Here is a 20,092-nt window from a genome sequence, read left to right on the forward strand (position 1 = left end):
TGCATTATGATCTGAGAAGGATGTATTGACTATCTCTGCCTTTCTGCACTGAATTGTGAGGTTTTCATGTGCCATGTACCACTGAGGAAAAGGTACATTCCTTTCTATCTCCATTCAGTTTTCTCCAGAGATCTATCATATCTACCTTATCCAGAGTTTTATTCACCTCCTTAACTTCTTGTTTATTTTGAGGTTAGATTTATCAAGTTCAGAAAGGGCAAGGTTGAGTTCCCCCACTAGTATAATTTTGCTGTCTGTTTATTCCTGTAACTCTCTTAACTTCTCCTGTAAGACTTATTTGGATGCTGTACCACCTGAAGCATATATGTTTAGTAACGATACTACTTCGTTATCTATGGTGCCTTTTAGCAGGATATAATTTCCTTCCTTATCACTTTTGATTGGGTCTATTTCTGCTTTTGCTTTGTCTGAGATTAGGATTACTACCCCTACTTTTTTTTCATCAGCTGAAGCACAATATATTCTGCTCCAACCTTTTACCTTTACCCTGTGTGTATGCTCCTGTTTCAAATGTGTTTCTTGTAAACAATATATTGTTGGATTATGGTTTTTAATCCATTCTGCTATCTGTCTCCGTTTTATGGGAGAGTTCATCCCATTTACAGTATGATTACTATCTGTGTCTTTCCTTCCATCCCCTTACCCCACCCTTCCCCTCGTTTATGCTTTTAGATCTCCCTTCTCCTCAAGTTTTAATTTTTGACCACCAGCTCCTTCAGTCTTCCCTTCCTTTTTTCAACCCCCCCTTTTAATCCCCTTTCCCCTTACTACTTCTTCCCTCCCTTTTAGCCTTCTCTACCTCTCTTTCCCCCTTCCCCTCCTACTGCCTACAGAGTTAATTGTATTTCTATACTTAAGCGAGTTTGCTGTTCCCTCCTTGAATCCAATCAGATGAGAGTACTTCTCAAACAATGCTCATCTCCCTCCCCTATTTCCCTCTACTGTAATATATTTTTGTGCCTCTTCATGTGATAGAATTTATTTTTTTTCTGCCTCCTTTTCACATCTCCCATTACAATCCCTTCACAACCTTAAATCACATTTGTTATCATCACATCAATTAATTTATGCCCTTTCCCTCTATCTATGTATATCCCTTTTATAATCATAATAAATATACAAGTCTCAAGATTAACAAGTATCATCTTCCCCAGTTTGCCCATAATGAGCAACAAGTTTTTTTTTTCTCCTGTTTATCTTTTTATGCCTCTCTTGAGTCCTGCATTTGAAGACTGAATTTTCTATTGAGTTCTGGACTTTTCATCAGGAAGGTCTGGAAATTCCTTATTTCACTGAATGTCCATCTCCTTGCCTGAAATACTATGATCAGCTTTCCTGGGTAATTAATCCTTGGTTGTAGTCCCCGCTCCTTTCCCTTACAAAATATTGTATTCCAATTCCTTCGATCTTTTAATGTAGAAGCTATATGGTCCTGTGTGATCCTGACTGTAGCTCCTCAATATTTGAATTGTTTCTTTCTGGCTGCCTGCAGTATTTTCTCCTTCACTTGATAGTTCTGGAATTTGACAATGATATTCCTTAGTGTTTTTAGTTTGGGATCCCTTTCAGGAGGTGAATGGTGGATTCTTTTGATGAGTATTTTGCCCTCTGGATCTAGGACTTCTGGGCAATTTTCCTTGATGATTTCTTGGATAATATTGTCCAGGACCTTTTTTTCATCATGGCTTTCTGGTATACCAATAATCCTTAGATTTTTTTTTTTTTCTCCTGGATCTATTTTCCAGGTTAATTATTTTTGCAGTTAGATATTTTACATTTTCTTCTATCTTTTCATTTTTTAGATTCTGTTTGACTGATTCTTGATGTCTCATATTCATTAGCTTCTATTTGCCTGATTCTAGTTTTTATCAAATTGTTTTCTTCAGTTAACTTTTGCATTTCCTTTTCCATCTGTCCAATTGTTCCTTTTAAGGAGTTATTTTCTACAGTTACTTCCTTTTCCATTTGGCCAATTGTCCTTTTAAATTCTTCTGTGAAACTTTTTTCATATTTTTAAAGTCACTGGTTAGTTTTTCTTCTGTTTCTCTAATTTGGCTTTTAAAATCCTTCCTGAGCTCTTCCAAGAAGGCTCTTTGTGCTTCAGAAAGCAGAGGCCAGGTGAGGTCTTTTTCGTTTCCCCTTAGATACTCTTGAGCTAGCTGTGTTAAGTGTGGGGGAGGGGTGTACTGGCCACGAGAGGGCTCTTCTGCTGAGCTGGAGCACAGGCAAGCTCAGCAATTGGTGATCCCATCTGCACTAGTGTCTTTCTGATTCCCTTGGGGTGCTGAGGCATGCCTGGGATCCTAGTGTTGGCAGTTGCGCGCTTCAACCCCTGGGGCTCAGGATCTTCTCCTGGTTTGCTGAAGTGGGGCTGTCAGGGACAGCTCTGATCCCGCACAGGTCCTGTTCAGCCACAGCAAGAGGAACCCTCTTTAGCGATCTTCCTAGCCTCATGGGCTAAGAGATTGTTTACCCCTTCTGCTGCTCCCACTGTTCCAGGGTTTTTTCCAGGGAAATAATCTCTGGGCTCATGAAGGTCAACAAGGGAAGGGAGACAGCAATTACCGATCACTCCACCATCTCAGTGATTAAGGTTTAATCTATTGGTGTAGAATCTTGATCAGCTAGGTCTCCAGAGAGTGAATGAACAGTGACTTCAGTCAGCAACCCTTGAGGTTCATCCATACATCAAAAAAGATGTTTGTGACACAAAGACCCTAAAGCTTCACTGTCATCAACTTCACAAAGAGAGAAAAGACATAAACATATAAGCCTGAAATCTTGAGAAAATAATATTTTAAGGGAAGGACTATTTTGGTACTCAGGTACAGGGTTGGCCTACTCTAGATTCCTTCTAATTCTAAGTCTCTCTGAGTAAATGTCGAGAGAAGACAAGCCATGTTGAAATTTCAAACTGGTCTTTAAAGTCCTCTATTATAAAAAAGATCTGTTTCCTCTGTCAAGGACTGGATTTCTGGTTCTAGTGAGGTCCGCTGTATCTGAAAAACAAAGACAAATTGGTAAGATTCACAATATAGTTTCTGTTGCCCTAGAAATCTAAGTAAACAAAACAAAGCAAAAACAACCTTGTTCTTTATAATGATACTTTTATTTCAAGCTTAGCCTTTTACAAGTCTCACAAAGACACCATGACAGTGTTTTAAAATATACTAATTAAGATGTACATGAAAAAAGTCCATCTTAAAGCTATATTAAACTTTTTCATGCCTATTTGATAGTATTCCATATTTTCAACTAGTATATTTTAAAATGTCACAGTGTTTTTGAGAAAGAGCATTCATCACTGTGAAATACTAAACCCAAAATAAAGTATTGCTATAAAGAGCAAGGTTGTTTTAAAAACGTATCTTTACTTATATGTTTTCTTGTGTGTGTGTGTGTGTGTGTGTGTGTGTGTGTGTGTGTGTAATTCATACTTCTAAAGACGACTGAAGCCAGAGTGCAGAGAGTTGAGAATGAGAGAAGGATAAGTAGAGGCATCTGTCATGGATGGCCTTCTCAAGCTTAGCCATAAAATGCAGGAAAGATAAGGATGGATGAATCAGATTAGTTTTTTGGGGATAGAGATATGTGGACATATTTGTGAGCAGTTAGGAAGTAGGCAGGGAGAAATTGAAGGGAAGTGAGTATGGGGACAATATGGGTGCAGTCTATTGGAGGAGACAGAGATCACTAGTGCATATAGAGGTTTTTGCTGGGGTGAGAAGGGTCACTTCAGAGAGAGGGTAAAGGAAGAAGTAGTTTCAGAAGGCATCTTAGTAATGTGATATGTGGAGGAGAACTGAATGAGTGTTAGGCAAAAGGTTTCGGTTTTTTCTGTAAAATAGTAGGCAAGGTTCTCATCTGAGAGGGTGAGCAGAGAGGGAGTCATGGGAGGTTTGAAGAGGGATAAAAAAGTTGGAAAGAGTCACTGTAGTGAGTGGGATAATTAATTAGGGAGATGGAAAAGGATTATTTAACATCAATTAAGGCCCAGTTGAGGTTATGGAGCATAAATCTGTAGTGGACCCAGTCAAGATAAATGCATGATTTTTTTCCACCTTCATTTTACCTTCATGTATATAGGAGCAAAGGCAGTAGATGGTGGGAATGGTCATGGTCCAAGACTGAGGCTTGGTGAAGTACAGTTGGCAATATTATAAGAGAATAAATGACTCGAGAAGAAGACCCTATAGAGTTGAACTGGTTCACCAAGGGGTTAAGATGAGGAAAGGAGAGTATATCTGTTGTGGGGAGGGGGGATTGGGAGAGAACTGGGTGGTACATACTCTCAGTGATCTTATGTTTTAATGGAGAAGATAACAAGTACATATTAAATACATATAGCATAAATTCCAATATATAGAAGGTAGTTAGGGAGGCAAGACAGAAGCAGCTGGAGTCCTCGGGAAAGAGTTGATGAAATAGCACTTCAGCTGCACCTTAGAGGAATAAAGGGACTATGAGGCAGAGCAAAGATAGGTGTTTCCATGGGAGGATCCAGTTAAGAGATTTCACCCAGAGGTCTCAGTAATACCTGTATGCCAGATTTCTCCTTTTTGTTACAACCTAGTTCCTTTTGTTCGTTGCTTAAACTTTGAGAGTTTGTGCATAGATAGGGGAAGTCATGCATTGTACTATTTACTCCTTTCTTGGACTTTGTTTCCTGTAAATTTCTGACTGTTTCAACTACACTTCTTCCCTCTTTGGACTCTATACAGTGTCTGTGGGCAGTTAGGTGGTGCAGTGGATAGAGTACCAGTGCAGGAGTCAGGAGGACCTGAGTTCAAATCTCACCTCAGATACCTGACACTCACTAGCTGTGTGACCTTGGGCAGGTCACTTAACCCCAATTGCCTCATCCTGGGTCATCTCTGGTCATCCTGATGGATATCTGGTCACTGGATCCAGATGGCTCTGGAGGAGAAGTGAGGCTGGTGACCTGCACAGCCCTCCCTCACTCAAAACAAAGTCAAGTGCAAGTCGTGTCGTCATTTCTCTGATGGCATGGCCTTCTTTAGTAATGAACACGCTTCTAAAACTTGTTAAAACTTTTTGGCTTTTTTTCTTGTCCACATAAATTTATTTTATGTATTTATATATAAATAAGTGTGTATTATATTATACATTTATTTTTCATGTTCCAAACAAGGGTTCACCAGTAGGATGGCAACCTGCATGTAGCTTCCCTTGCTGTAGCCATCCAGGATCTTGGAAAAGTCAGTTTACCTACAAGGGGAAAGCAGTTTAAGCCACTGGCAGAGGCCAGTGAATCCCTACATAATCCCACAGTGAAGCAGAATAAGTCTGGGTGCCCATGGTTTGGGGTATTGTTATGGGACAACAATGACAGTGGTGGGCTTATGTCCCTCCCAACCCGAGCACAACTACCTTTATGTGCCTCTCTAAAATGTAGAGTTGCCATGAAATAATCCTTGCATTCATTGCAGGGGTTGCCCCATGTTCTAGACTGAAAAAATTTTGGAGGGTCCATAAAATCAGTGGCATGTTTGTTAGAGGCTGTCATTGAGGAGAACTGCTCAAGAAGCAGTCAATGACATGTAGTGACATAGGATAAAAATGGAGGGAGAGGAATAAAGTCATCAACCTCTGTGAGTCAGATTCTGACACCCGCACAGCTCCTCTTCCTGTCATTGACACAGTAATATGACCCCAGCTTCCCCATAACTAGAAATTGTGCAGGAGCAAAAAAATGATAGTACATTCTGGCTGAGGAGTCAGCAAAGGCAGGACAACCAATACTTGGTGGGTTCTGTGCAATTTACTAAATATTATGCCAAATGAAACTAGGGAATGTGCAACCATCTTAACAGGAGATGAACACCACAATGTTTGGGGAAGCCCACCCATTTGGGGTTTGTCATCTGGGTCAGAAACCTGATTTTAAGGAATTATTTTGATAACTGTATTTCAATATAATTGGTTTCCTTTGTAATCATATGTATTTAAACACTTTATTCTGAGAAGAGATCCATGGGTTTCACCAAACTGCCAAAGGGATCCATGATAGAAAGAAGGTAAGAACTGTCATCCTATGTCAAGGACTAGATTCTAAAGAAGTCAATATATGAAATGCAGAAATACCCACCTTGCAAAGAGGCTTTTATACCCACAGGCAGTTAGGTAACATAGTGTACAGTGTGCTAGACTTGGAGACAGGAAGGTCTGAATTCAAATCCTGTCTCAGACACTTATTAGCTACTCTTTGCAAACCACTCCAATCTTTCTCAATCTGTTTCCTCATCTGTAAAATGGGGATAATTAAAGCATCTAATTCACAGAATTGTTGTGAGGATCAAATGAGATACTATGGGGTGTCCCAAAATGTCTTGTTGCAATTCAAAGCTATTAAAGCTACAGGTATAGTGTAAGTTAAACACTTTGTATACCTTAAGGTGCTATGTAAGTCTGAACTATTCTTATGGCAAAAAGTACTGGATGCCACCTTTCTTTGTCAGTTAATAATCACTGACATTTACAGGGATAAGAGATAGGAACTGCATTTCATTGGTAGAGGAAACTTTGCAGGTAAGGAGACCCTCTAACGAGGAAGGCTGGCTTTTTCTCAGCAACTCAGATATCAGAGAATAACCTAGAGCAAGGGGGTCACACCTGTGGCCCTGGGCTGCATGTGGCCGACTACACTCCCCAGTGCAACCTGAACCAGATTAAAATGATCTGGTTTTTGTATGCTGGAGGTATTAATTAAAAAAACTTGTAAACATATAGTTTTCTAAGTCAATATGTTGTCCACAGGCATCCTTATGCAACAAGAGGAGACTGACTTACTTAAGTGCCATGTCTAATTTATAGTGGAGGCAAGACTTGAACTCAAGTCTTCCTGGCTCTGAGACCTCTCTGTCCTCTACACTATAGCTGCCCTTCTCTTTTTCTCCCTAATGGTCATGCATGTATGTATATATGTATGTATACACATAGTCTGTATATATATACTAAATACATACAAATGTATTTATACTAATGCATTATATATTAAATGTATTATCTATAAATGTACTTTATATAGCACTTTTAAGTTTTCAAAACATTTTACATACATTATCTCATTTGATTCTCAACAGTCAACAATAAGCACTACAGATATCTTCATCCTGATTTTACAGATGAGGAAACAGAGGCTCAATCAATAAACATTCATTAGGCACCTACTATGTGCCAGGAACTGCAGATAAGTGCTGGGGATTCAAAGAAAAAAAATGCAACAGGCTGAGAGAAGTTACTATGACTTGCTTACGGTTAAACACATAGTATGTGTCATAGATTGGAGTCAAACCCAAGTTTCTTCTGGTCCCAACTCTTCACTATGCCATACGATCTCCCAGTAATGTTATATTTAAAAAGCCTCTTATGCCTACACCCATCCCCTAAAAAGATCCCAGGAGTGCTGTGAATGCATGCTCATTCCAAGAGTATTAATAAATTCTGACTTTCCTCTTATCCCTCATCCCCAACTTAACTTTGATGGTAGCGATGACATAAAATTCAGGATCACTATAATATGGTTTGCAGGGGGTTCCTCTCTGGAACAGTTGCTATATCAAGCCTCTATTGTGGCCTTAGGGAATTATTAATGTAATAATGATTAAGGGGAGCTACGTGGCACAGTGGATAGAGCGCTGGGCTTGGAGTCTGGAAGACTCATCTTCCTGAGTTCAAATCTGGCCTTAGACACTTACCAGCTATGTGACCCTGGGCCCTGTTTGCCTATGTTTCCTCATTTGTAAAATGAGCTGGAAAAGGAAACAGTAAACCATTCCAGTGGTTTATTATCTTTGCCAAGAAAACCCCAAATGGATCATGAAAAGTTGGACATGACTGAAACAACTAAACAACATGAAACAATGACTTGCAGGTGTAGAAAGAGATAGAAATGGAAGGAGGGATATCTGGGAAAGTCAAAGGAATTTGACATACCACACAGTTATTCATTTTAAAGTTTCTGATTCCTTCAATTCAAATCAGTAAACATTTGTCAAGCTCTTGGCGTGTAGAAGGTCCCGAGTTAATTGCTCGGGAGACAATAATGAAATAAGATAATCTCTGCTCTCCTGAGGCAGGACTCAATAAAGGCTGAACTTAAGTGATTCTCAGTAAACATTCAAAAGGGAACTTACCTGCCCTGTCTGTGGAAACAGACAGAACGAAACTGGCACCATCAATGCCGTCACCAGAAGAGTCGCGTTTAACTTCATGACCATCAGAAACTTTGGATTTTGATGGACAAGGTTGGTCCTAAGGAAAGAAAGTTACACCTCCTAAACTCTGCTACAAAATTATACTAGCTTCTGAAGCAGGCACTTTGCAATCTCATGATTTAACAATAACATCGGTCACCAGTTTATCACTTTCATGGCTATTTTATGTGTCTATTCCCACAGCCCCACAAAGCCCCACCAAATGATGTATACTGTGGCTCTAGAGTTCTATTAGGTAACCCCATGTTCTGACCTGCTGCCTTCCCCTTGCTCATCTAGCAGTTGATGGGGAACAACTTTCTCAGCTATCTAGAAACCCACCAAAGCCCACCCTGAAGGTGAGGAGGAAGGATGCACAGGGCGGAGCTCCAAATAATGAGAACCAGTACGTTGGCTGTTTATAGGCTCATTATAAAGGCAGGGGAGAGTAGTCAAGGTAGGCACTGATGTGACTCATTTCTAGCTACATTTTTCAGGGCCAAAGTTGAGTAGTCAAAGTGTCAAGAAGGCCTTTTTCTCATACTTGTTTCTGATGAGAGAAGTTAGCCCATTGAATCTGCTATCTTCTGTTATTACTCCTCCGGGTTTAACAAATAGAAGACCTTGGGTCAAGATGAAAAATACAGAGCCATGTTGAACAGTGGCCTTGATAGGATTTAGACATTGGGCATCATGTGGTCTCCAAAGTGAGGACTATGAGATAGTATGGGTATGTGGCATGATTCCTGATCCCGCCTCCAACTGCTGATGGCTCCTGCCTAAACTACCTTGCATTTATTTTGTATTTATTCTACTTATATTCATCTCGTATTCTATTTATGTACATAGACATGTTATATACTTATATGTATCTATAAACATGTATGTATAGATATATATGCATATATGTTTATGCATGTTTTCTTCATTAAAATTCAACCTTCTTGTGGCTAGGGATTATTTATCCTTTATATTCTTATCCCCACTTCCTAGCATAGTGCCTAGTACATAGTAGGCACTTAATAAATGCTTGTTTATTGGTTGTTGTTTCCAACAAAAAAACATCTACCTTTATTCCCCAGCTCTTCTCCCACTCTGCCCCTTGTTTTATTGTACAAACACCCCAAATTTCCTCTCCTGAATCAGACATCAGCTCATGAAGGCAATTCTAATGTAACCACTACACAGATATCCACAGCGGTAGGTGGTACAGATGCCATTGGGAAAATTACACACACCCACACCCACACACACACCCACACACCCCAACTCCCCTAATATACACATTTTCCTACCCTCACCAATCACCTCATGGCTGCAGTAAGTACCTCTCAAAGAGAGTAAAAGCCCCTAACTCTTTTCATCTTGAGTGGGACAAAGTAAATCATACAGGATAATCTGTTATGGAGGGGTTGTGGTTTTCATAATAGAATTCATTACATTATCTTTCTCCCAGAGCCATCACTCTTCCAGACTTCTTTATTTTTGCTGAAGGCACCTCCATCCTTCCATTCACCAGGTTTACAATCTTCATGTCATCCACAATTTCTCACTCTCCCTCATGCCACATAGCTAATCAGTTGCCAGTTTTTGTTGTTTCTACTTCCATAACATCTCTTGCATATGTCCTCTTCTCTCTATTCACTTAACCATCATCCTAGATCAGGGTCATTTCTGGACTATTCCAAAAGCTTCCTAATTGGTCACCTTGCTTCAAGTCTCTCCTCATTCCAAATTATCCTTCACACAGCTGTTAAAATTATTCTCTTAAAATGCACATCTTACCATATTGTCTCCCTACTCAATAAACTTCAGTGTTCTACTGACTCTAAGATCAAACGTGATATCATCTTTACCTTATCCTTAGTAATTTTTTGTGTAAGTTTTATAATACACACAATTAGTACTATAGTAGCAAATGTATGTAATTTATAAATTTTATGTATATATTTCCACTCACATACACACACATTGGAGTGCATACTCAAAAATTTTTATACTAGTAGGGATGTATAATCATGTAAAAAGTCTGGAGAACATTGATATAATCACCTTACCATTTTACAATGAGGGAAGTAAAGTCAGAGAAAGGGGGTTATTTGATAAGACATCTAAGTGTGCCAGAGGCAGGAAAGTGATAGAGCCAGGATCCAAACCCAGGTGCTCAGCCTGGAAATCCAGGGTTCTATATATTCACAACCTCCGCACCCTCCAACTTATTCACCCCAATTTTAACTGGTTTTAACTGGTTATACTGAGGAACTGGGGGGGGGGGGGAAGGAAAGGAGGAGGGTATTGAAAATAGTTTTTTTTAAAAGCAGTATTTGTTTTTTCTATAAAAATTGGGATATAAGATTTCTACTTTTTTTGAAATGACAGTCTTACTTACACAACATTGAGTTAGCTCTTACCTTTCAAAAAAATATGCAAAGACACTTGAAAGAAGTGTTGAAGTCCCAAAGAGCAAACCTCTAGACAATGCTGTTTCTCCAACTGCCTAAAGAAAGCCCAAAGTAAAGTCAGGAAGCTACATAATTTTAACACTATTCTAAAATGTATCAGACCCTTTACCTTTTTTCTTCATCTAAGAACTTTTGGTTATAATTACTAATTGTAACCTTCAAGTGTGAAAAATAAAATGGCCTCATTTAAGTGAACAAAGGAACTGCACATAAACATTAAAAGTTTAACTATGGTGGTTAAAGCTCAAAGCCTTCTCTTTTCTTTCTTCTTTTTTTGGTGAGGCAATTGGGGTTAAGTGACTTGCCCAGAGTCACACAGCTAATAAGTGTCAAGGGTCTGAATCTGGATTTGAACTCAGGTCCTCCTGACTCCAGGGTTGGTGCTCTAATCCCTGCGCCACCTAGCTACCCCTAGCCTTCTCTTTTCACTAAAACTTTTTCAACACAAACACAACCACAGATTTCTACCTAAGAAACAGTAAGAAAACCCCCCATGGTCACTTGTCTTAGGAACTTCTTTCTAAAAGATTTAATTAGAATGGAAGGCTGAGATCATTTAAGGTCCAAAAAGCTTCTAGTGGGATAGAGACAAATCCTCTCCATTTAAAGTCTAAAACAGAACAGGAAGAGAAATGCTTTATTGCTCCCCACTCCTTGTGTTGGCCACCTAGATCAGCACTGCCTGATCGACTACAGCCTTGCATAATGCCAAATGTATTTGAAAAACAAAATCTTGCACTTACAGAGATAAACAACAATTATAATTCACATCAACCAAATATCAGAACACAAAATGCAAAGTAACGTACTGGAGGGAGAGGGGAAGGGGAGGAGATGGACTTCCTCTCTCTTCTTCAAACAGAATATTCAGTCCTTTCCCTGAAGAGTTAGCAGATAGGACAGCTCTACCGTGGCCCACCTACCTTTGCCCCAGCTTCCTGTGACAGTCCTACAACGTTCCCATTCTTGTCCATGACCCGAATTCCATTCTGGTATTCATGGCTTCTGCTCACCACCACATTAAATGTACTCAAAAAGGCTGTAGTATGATTCAAAAGCAAAACAAAACATGGAGATTGCTTTCTAGTCAGCTAAATTTACCTCAGGCATAACTGTGTCACTCCCAGAACTTAATGTCAAAATGCTTCAGAGATTTGCAGCAGAAATAACTGAATCTGCACTCTGGCAACCTAAGAATTCAGTGAAATAAGTAATTAATTTTCTTATGTTACCTGTGTTTCCAGCCAACTGAAATATTTGATCATTTTTTTAAATCAATCTTAGATACGCTGCAAATTAAGTTATTACTAAAGAAAAAGGAAAATCTCTGAAGGATTGGCAGATCACAACAGCTACGATATGAGGGAGGCTGAATGTTATCTGTCCTCTCCCTCCCATGAGAAATCCATGGAATTTCTTTAAAAAAAATATGAATTTAGAGAGGATTCTGGGAAGATGGCAGAATAGGTCGGAAAACATTCAACTCTCTAAATTTCCTAGATTAAAAAAAAGATAGAACATCACCTGAGACAGAATGTAGAGCAGCAGACATAAAGAAAAGTTAGGGTTAAGCAGTTCTCCATTTTCAGAGACAACCTCCCTTCCCCTCACCTCCAAGATGTGACCCTCCAGGGAAGGAGGTTTAGCCTGAGTGAGTGCAAACATCTCCAGGCTGATGGCAGAATCAACAAACAACAAACCCTGCGGGCAGCTGGGTCGGGTGGCAGCTTCAGCCTTAGAAATTGTTATCTCATGCAGTGGGGGAGGGAAGGGTGTTTGATGGCTGAGCAGAAGACAGACCTTCCACTGTTGAGGGATAGCCAACATAGCTGTGCTGAACAGACACGTCCTAGGCCCCCACTGCATGGGAGAAGGAGCTAGCACATACCTGGTGAGTATAGCAGCAGTAGCTGCTGGCTATGGGTACTAGCAGGAGAGCAGAGTCCCTGGTTTCAGTTCCAAGGCAGAGAGGACAGCTGTGGTTTATAGCTACCAGAGGGAAGGCAAGGAGCAAGATCATTTGTCAGGACAGTGTGGCTAGGGGCACCCTAGCCATGGCTTAGGAATGGAGAGGAGAATCTAAGGTTGGGCCCTGGGACAGACCTCAGAAAATAATCGTAAGAAGGATCTGAGGCTTGGGGCATCATTCTCCATACCTTGGGACTATAACTTGATCACACTAATAGCTGCTAAAAAACAAAACAAAAACAAAATAAAATGAGTGAGCAAAGGAGAAAGGATAGTTACTATGGGGATAGAGATGATCTGGGTTCACATTCAGAGGAAGATAATGAAGCAAAAAAAAGCCACTCCTTTTTCAATGAGAAATGCCAAATGGCCCCAAGCACAAAAACAGTTCCTGGAGGAACTTAAAAAGGACTTTAGAAATTGAATAAGGGAGATTGAGGAAAAATTAGAAAAAAAATTACAAGAAATCCAAGAAAATTATGAAAAGAATAACTTGAAATAGAGAACCAAAACTTAAAAAAGAAAATAATTCCTTGAAAATTAGAATTAAGCAAAAGGAAGCTAATAACATTCTAAAAATAGGAAGGAGGAAAATACACAAGTAATGTGAATGGGATTAATTTACCTATAAAATGAAAACTGATTAAGAATTTGAATTCAACATTATGTTGCTTTCAAGAAATGCTATAAAAATGAGAGACAAAGATAAAATAAAGGTCAGGAGTGGAGCTTATGTAAAAAATGCAGGAGCAATAATCCTGATCTCAGACAAAGTTAAAGTTAAAATAGATTTAATCAAAAGGGAAAAATAGGGAAACTACACTATGTGTCAGCAATATTATTTAATATTGTTTTAGACTATTTAAAATAGCTAGACAATATAAAATACTTGAGAGTACATGCCAAAACGGACACATGTGAACATAAACATAAAACCTTTTTTACACAAATAAAGTCAGATCTAAATAAGTGAAATAATATTTATTATTCATGGGTAGGTAAAGCCAATAAAATGACAATTTTACTCATTTAATCTATTTATTTAAAGTCATCCCAATTAATTTACTAAAAAATTATCTTACTGAGTTAGAAAAAAATAACATCGAAGTTCATATGGAAGAACAAAAGGTCAGGGACTTCAAAAAAAACAGGGAAAAAAGATGTAAAGGAAGTAGATTCAGCAATATTAGATCTTAACCTATATTATAAAGTGAGAGCATTGTTGAAGTATAAAATAGATAATTTTAATTATTTTAAATTAAAATATTTTTGTATAAATAAAACCTATGCAGCTAAGAATAGAAGGAATGCAGAAAACTGGGAAAATAATACACAATTTCTCAGATAGGATATTGGATACATGCAATATATAGGGTTCTATATAGGATATACAGGGTTAGAATATTGCTGTAATGTAGGAAAGGATGAGCTGGTTGATTTAGAAAAACATGGAAAGACTTGGACTTATAAAGTAGGATGTTATCCACCTTCAAAAAACAGATGGTAGGAGGAAATGAGTAGAGTATAGTCTTACATATATGTGCATAAGTGTATATATGTGTATGTTCATAGATACCCATGTGTATATAAATATATATATATATCTGCACTTAATTGTTGCCTTGTTTAGGATGCAGGAAGGGTGTGGAAAGGTGGTGGGGAGGGAGGGGAAATAGTAAGTAAAAAGTGCACAGCAAAAAAAAAAAAGAAAACCTACAAGGAGGCAAAGAAAAGCTGGGCAGCTCTGAAAACAATGTGTAGTATTTATTTTATAGCTTTTCTTGAAATGGAAAATTACAATTTTACATTGAATCCTTTGTGTTGTGTACGTGGCAATGTTTTTTTCCTTGTTTTGATTTTTAAGTTTAAAGTAAATAATAAAATTTACCAAAAAAAAAAAATTTAAAATTGTTTTGAGGCATATGTTTTTTATACCAGTTATTTCCCAATATATTGCCACCCATCCAAAGAACCTCCCTTTTAACAATGAAATCCTATTTAGCGAAACTAACCAACACAGTCACTATAAGTAGTAGTCTATGTGACATTCTGCTCCAGTATTCCCAGGAAGGAAGTGTTGTTTCACCTATTCTCTGAAACCAAGATTACAGGATCATAGACATAGAGCTGGGATGGACCTTAGAAACATCAATCAGTTCAACAGCCTCATTTTGTCGATGTGAAAACTAAGGCTTAGATGATATGCCCAAAATTAGATAGGTGATAAGTAGCAGGGCTGAGATTTGCTTGGTCATTGCATTTAAAATTTACGTGATCAAAAAGTGGGAGTTGGGTTAGAGAACTAAGATATTTTCTCTCTATCACGATGTTAAACATAGTGGTGAAAGAGAAATAGCTCATAAAATATTTATAATTTGAAAGAAGGAAATGAATACAATCTGGGACCTGAACAGGCAGGCTATAAAAGATAGTTTTGTGCTGAGATCCTCACAATATAGTTAGAAAAGGAACAATCTATCTATGCAAAGGAATAGGGAGAAAGATGTGTCTCTTTCCATGATTACCCAAAGTAGGTAAAAACCAGCCCACTACTGTACGTTTCCAGTTCTCATCTACTTACCCAGAAGAGGGATAGGCAAGATTTTGGTAACAACATTCTGAACAGTAGGTCCTTTTAATGTGTATCGATTCATCATCAAAAGAGGGGAAATCTAGGAAATCAGAGAAGTATCAATTCACTGTAATTTGACCTATATTTATAATGTACCTCTTCTCTGTAGAGGTATTAGTGCTAAGCACTAAGTTACAAAGTTGAATAATATACAGTCTCTGCTCTCAGGGACCTCACAGGTCCGGTGGAGATGGGGCTGGGGAAGGAATTTAGCACGTACACAAATAATTATAATACAAAACAGAAGCTGATAAATGGAGAAGTAAAACATAGTGCTATATGAGATCTGCAGAAAGAAAGTTCATCTTGGTAAATAACAAGTAGAAATTAGCATAGTATGGTCTTACATATATGTGGTAGAGGAGCTGAAGTTGCTACTAGAGGTTATATTCAAGTAGCACTAAAAATCAACTGTACACTTAGCAAGGGATTTAGCTAAAAACTTAGATAGCCTATTTCAACATATAAGTCATGTATGAAGCTAGCTGGTTACATTACAGGTGGAAATAGAATTATAATGTGATTATCCTATAATTAAACTACTGAATTATATGTAAAGTTCAAGATTTCAAACAAGACAATGGATATAGTAGTAAAGTACTAGAGAAATGAGTTATTAATATTTATTGTGATTAATGGCTTTAGAAGTTCTGAGAAATGGTAACAATGACACTGGGTTTGTTTTTCTAGTGTCAATGCAGATTTGGAATTAAAATTCTGTTGCATAATTTAATTTTAAATTCCTTTCCCAGGGTCACACAGTCAGCATGCGTCAGAAGCAGGATCGGTTCTTCCTGCCTTCAAGGCCAATTCTTTGTCCCTTATGTTCTTGTCTCTCTCTTGTAATATTTCAGAGATTATAAATTGCCTAACAGTTGCTGAAATACATTAATAGAGGGAGTTTGCATCTAGGGAGTTCCCTATGTTAATGATCACAGAGGAAAAAATAAATTAATCTTACCTAGGTAGGGATGTCTAGAATATTCTCATACAGTAAATAGAAAAGTTACAATTATGATTTTATGTGTGCATAGAAAATAAGGATCAAACATTTCTGTAAAAAGTTGTCTCCCCATTGTTCAATTATGACTAAGTATTTTAATTTTTATTATTATAGTTTTCAAATGAATTAAATGAACCCAGTTTCCCAACTGACGACAACATCCCCCAAGTAATAAGGAAGGTACCAAATCAATCCCAAAGGTGATATTTTCCCTAACCATGATTTTTTTTAGGAGCCCAGATCAGTGATTTCATTGGTGTAGGGAATTTTCCATGTGAAATCTTTTTCCCCTGATGTACACTGGCATCTGATTAAAAGACTTGCCCCAAAGCTAGCGTACGTGTGAGTCAAGTCTTCTGGACTTCATTACCTCTTGTAACTCTGGCATAATGTAAGAATATTATTTAAGCTGTATGAAGATAAACATCACGAAAAATATGAAGCATTGTGTCAGTTTTGCATAAGCATCTGGTTTGAGAAATCAGAATGTGATTCAATGGGTCTTAAAAAATACCTACTCCAAAAAATGTTGTAGAAATAATTGTAGTTATCCCGAGAAGTTGTCGTTCAAGAGAATATTTTGCCTAAGGGGGAAAAAAATCAAATTACATATTTAGTGAATCACTTATTCATTATTTGAGGATTATAATAAATTCTCTAAGGGATGATGCAAAAATAAAAGGTTAATTGCTTACTTACATGGATTGCATTTCCATTTGTTATGCTGAATTCAGTATTATATGCATGGATGAAAAACTGCAAGAAATAATGTGGAGGTATTATTTTTTAATTCAAGCATGAAATAATTTACTGATCATAAAATAGAAACAGCTGTTACCTGAGGGAAAAGAGCAGCCTTTATTCCTTTATATTTTTGCAGAAATAGGAATACCTTGCATGAGGGAAACAAATGGAAAAGTGAGTTTCTTTTACCAAACCCTGCTTACCTCAACTGGTACATGAATGATACAGTAAGGAGTTCATGGATGGACACTGTGTTGTACTGGAAAGAACAAAGTGTTGATTTGTAGTCAGAAGACCGAGGCATAGGATTTTACTACTTGTGTGACTTTAACTTCTCTGGTCTTAGTTTCCTCATCTGTAAAATGAGGGAATGGAGTGGATGACCTTCAGTTCCTTCAGCAATTCCATTAGACAAGCATAGTGTCTATGTTCTAGGAACCAAACTAGTGTTAGGGGTTTAAAAGCAAAACTAAAATAGTCCCTGCCCTTTGGGACTTACAGTCTATTTTTAGCCCTGCATTCTATGATCAGTCTCTACCTTGATGTGGCTGAGTAGATTCGGAAGAGCACTTGGATGACAAGACAAGGTCAATAAGATGGAGTGGAAGACTAACCAACAAATGGTATTTATTAAGCATCTCTTATTCGAAAGGTAGTGTTAGGCACTGTAGAAAGAAAATGAACAAAACTATCTCTGCCCTCAAGGTATTTAGGTCTGGTTGAAGAAATGTTAATCAATAATTGATAAACATTTATTATGCACCTACTATGTGCAAGTAACTGTGCTAAGCACAATGTTGATTACATAAATACAAAAGATAACCAGCAACATATCGTATAAAGTGAGAGTTGGAAGGAACCTTTTAACACACGAGGAAACTGTGGTCCCTGAGAGACTGTGACATATACAAGAACAAAGAGACAACAGCAGAGGCAGGTCTCAGACCCCAGGTCTCCTTAGTCCTAAGCTAAGCTTCTTTCCATTATACCATATTGCCTCTTAGAAATGACCAGACTTTAGATAACTAGTCATTTTTTCCTATATATTTTTAAAATTTATTTTTAACATTCACTTTTTTAAAATTTCAAATTCCCTTCCTCCCTCCCCTCCTCCATCTGCCAAAAAGACAAGCAATGAGATATTGATTATGCATATGAAGTTATGTAAAATATATTTCCATATCAGACATGTTGAAAAAAAAAAAGCAAGAAAAATAAAGTGAAAAAAGTATGCTTCAATCTGCATTTAGAATTCACCAGTTCTCTCTCTGGAAGTAGATAGCATTTTTCCTCATGGGTCCTTTGGAATTGTTCTGGATCACTGTCCTGATCACAGTATTTAAGTGTTTCACAACTGATCATCCTCAACAGTTTTGCTGTGACTGTGTATTGTCTGTCTGCTGGTTCTGCCCACTTCACTTTGCATCAGTTCATATAAGATTTCCCAAGATGGTTATTATTTCTTATAGCACAATAGTACTCCATCACATTCATATACCACAACTTATTCAGTCACTCCTCAATTGATGGGCATCCTCTCAATTTCCAATTCTTTACCACCACAAATACAGCTGCTATAACTAATTTTGTACATACAGGTTCTTTTCCTTTACTTTTATCTTTTTGGGATACAAACCTCATAGGGATACTGCTGGGTCAAAGGGCATGCAAAGTTTTATAATCTTTTGGGCATAGTTCCAAATTCTGCTCCTGAATGATCGGACCAGGACATATGTTGTTTCTGTTTTCCAATGTGAAAATAAATAGTATGTGGAAATAATGAAAAAATCATGCACAATGATATCTTTAAAAAGTCTATTTTTTGGCTACTTACCAGAGGTCCAGTAATAGGCAAAAAAGCTAATGAAGAAGAAAAGGATCATTAGTGTAGGCCAAATATTTTGTAATTAATTGCTCATATAAAGGAAAGGTGTGGGAAAGGATAATTAACCTAAAAAAAAAATCTTTTATTTCTATCTTGGTGACAATTTTTTTTTCTAAAATCACTGAACTAGAGAATTTTGGAGATGGAATGATCATTGGGGATAATTTAGTTCGATGCTTTCAATTTACAGATAAGGAAACTGAGGTGAAATGACACATCCAATGTCACACCGCAAATTAATGACAAAGACTAGAAGCTAGGTCATCAGTTTCTCACTGGGTTCTGAGTCCAGGGGTTCATCTATTTATTAGTCATGTGACTTTGGGTAAGTCAATGATCATATTTTAATAATATAATATATAATTACTACATAATATATTGAATTATATTTTAAATAGATAATGTACACAACACATTATTTCTTATTAACACAATATAAATAATAAATTAATACATCATATTAATATTTAATTATATAACATTATAATAATTATATATTATATGTAATATAACTAATTTTACTTTTTATTATTCTGAGCTTGACAAATATTTCCATATACAAATAAAAATTATTAAATATGAAACTACGAGCCTCTATTATAGAGCTTCCTTTTTTAAAAGTACATAATAAAATCATGTTTTAAAGTTGTCCTATTTGTGTTCCCTTCTATTTTTTGCTGTACACTTCAAAAAATGCTTTCCTTGACCCTCTTTTCTTCCTTTTCTTCTAGTGGAGCATCACTATCACTAGTCCCCTTCAACCTTCAATTAAATGAAACAAAGCCAATAATAACTTCTAAAAAAAATAAGCATGACCAATAAAAGCAAATCCACATACAGGTCACGGTCAAAGCTGTATTTCTCATTTTGTACTTCTAGTTCATTATCTCTGTCATGGAGAGGGCAGTGTACTTCATTACTAATCATTCAGAGCTGTGACTGATCATTGCATTGATCAGAATTCTGAAGTCTTTTAAAATTGTTTTTTTTTTTATAATATTATAGTCATTGTGTAAACTGTTCTCTTGGATCTGCTCACTTCACTCTTCATCAGTTCACACAAGTCTTTCCAGCTTTCTTTTCATCCATCACTTTTTAAGGTATGACAATATTATATTCACATACCATAATTTGTTCAGCCATTCCTAACTGATGGACATC

The 20,092-nt window shown here is 37.3% G+C and overlaps 1 protein-coding gene across 2 annotated transcripts in view; it reads right to left on the reverse strand.

Annotated features, from left to right (window-relative positions):
* Positions 1 to 984: 984 nt before the first annotated feature.
* SFXN4 (sideroflexin 4) overlaps positions 985 to 20,092 on the reverse strand; it is a 28,414-nt gene continuing 9,306 nt past the window's right edge. Inside the window, exons 6-14 of one of the 2 annotated variants that reach the window (XM_072623943.1) lie at positions 18,881 to 18,906; positions 17,141 to 17,194; positions 17,002 to 17,058; positions 16,821 to 16,886; positions 15,249 to 15,339; positions 11,623 to 11,738; positions 10,649 to 10,734; positions 8,178 to 8,295; positions 985 to 3,020 (exon numbers count right to left, since the gene is read on the reverse strand). In XM_072623943.1, the coding sequence (XP_072480044.1) occupies positions 2,943 to 3,020; positions 8,178 to 8,295; positions 10,649 to 10,734; positions 11,623 to 11,738; positions 15,249 to 15,339; positions 16,821 to 16,886; positions 17,002 to 17,058; positions 17,141 to 17,194; positions 18,881 to 18,906 (692 nt within the window). In that variant the 3' untranslated portion in view covers positions 985 to 2,942. Of the gene's footprint in view, positions 3,021 to 5,157; positions 5,251 to 8,177; positions 8,296 to 10,648; positions 10,735 to 11,622; positions 11,739 to 15,248; positions 15,340 to 16,820; positions 16,887 to 17,001; positions 17,059 to 17,140; positions 17,195 to 18,880; positions 18,907 to 20,092 lie in introns of those variants that run through there. The other variant, XM_072623947.1, reaches the window with a different exon arrangement.

This window comes from Notamacropus eugenii, chromosome 1 (genome assembly GCF_028372415.1).
Source record: "Notamacropus eugenii isolate mMacEug1 chromosome 1, mMacEug1.pri_v2, whole genome shotgun sequence".
NCBI lineage: Eukaryota > Metazoa > Chordata > Mammalia > Diprotodontia > Macropodidae > Notamacropus > Notamacropus eugenii.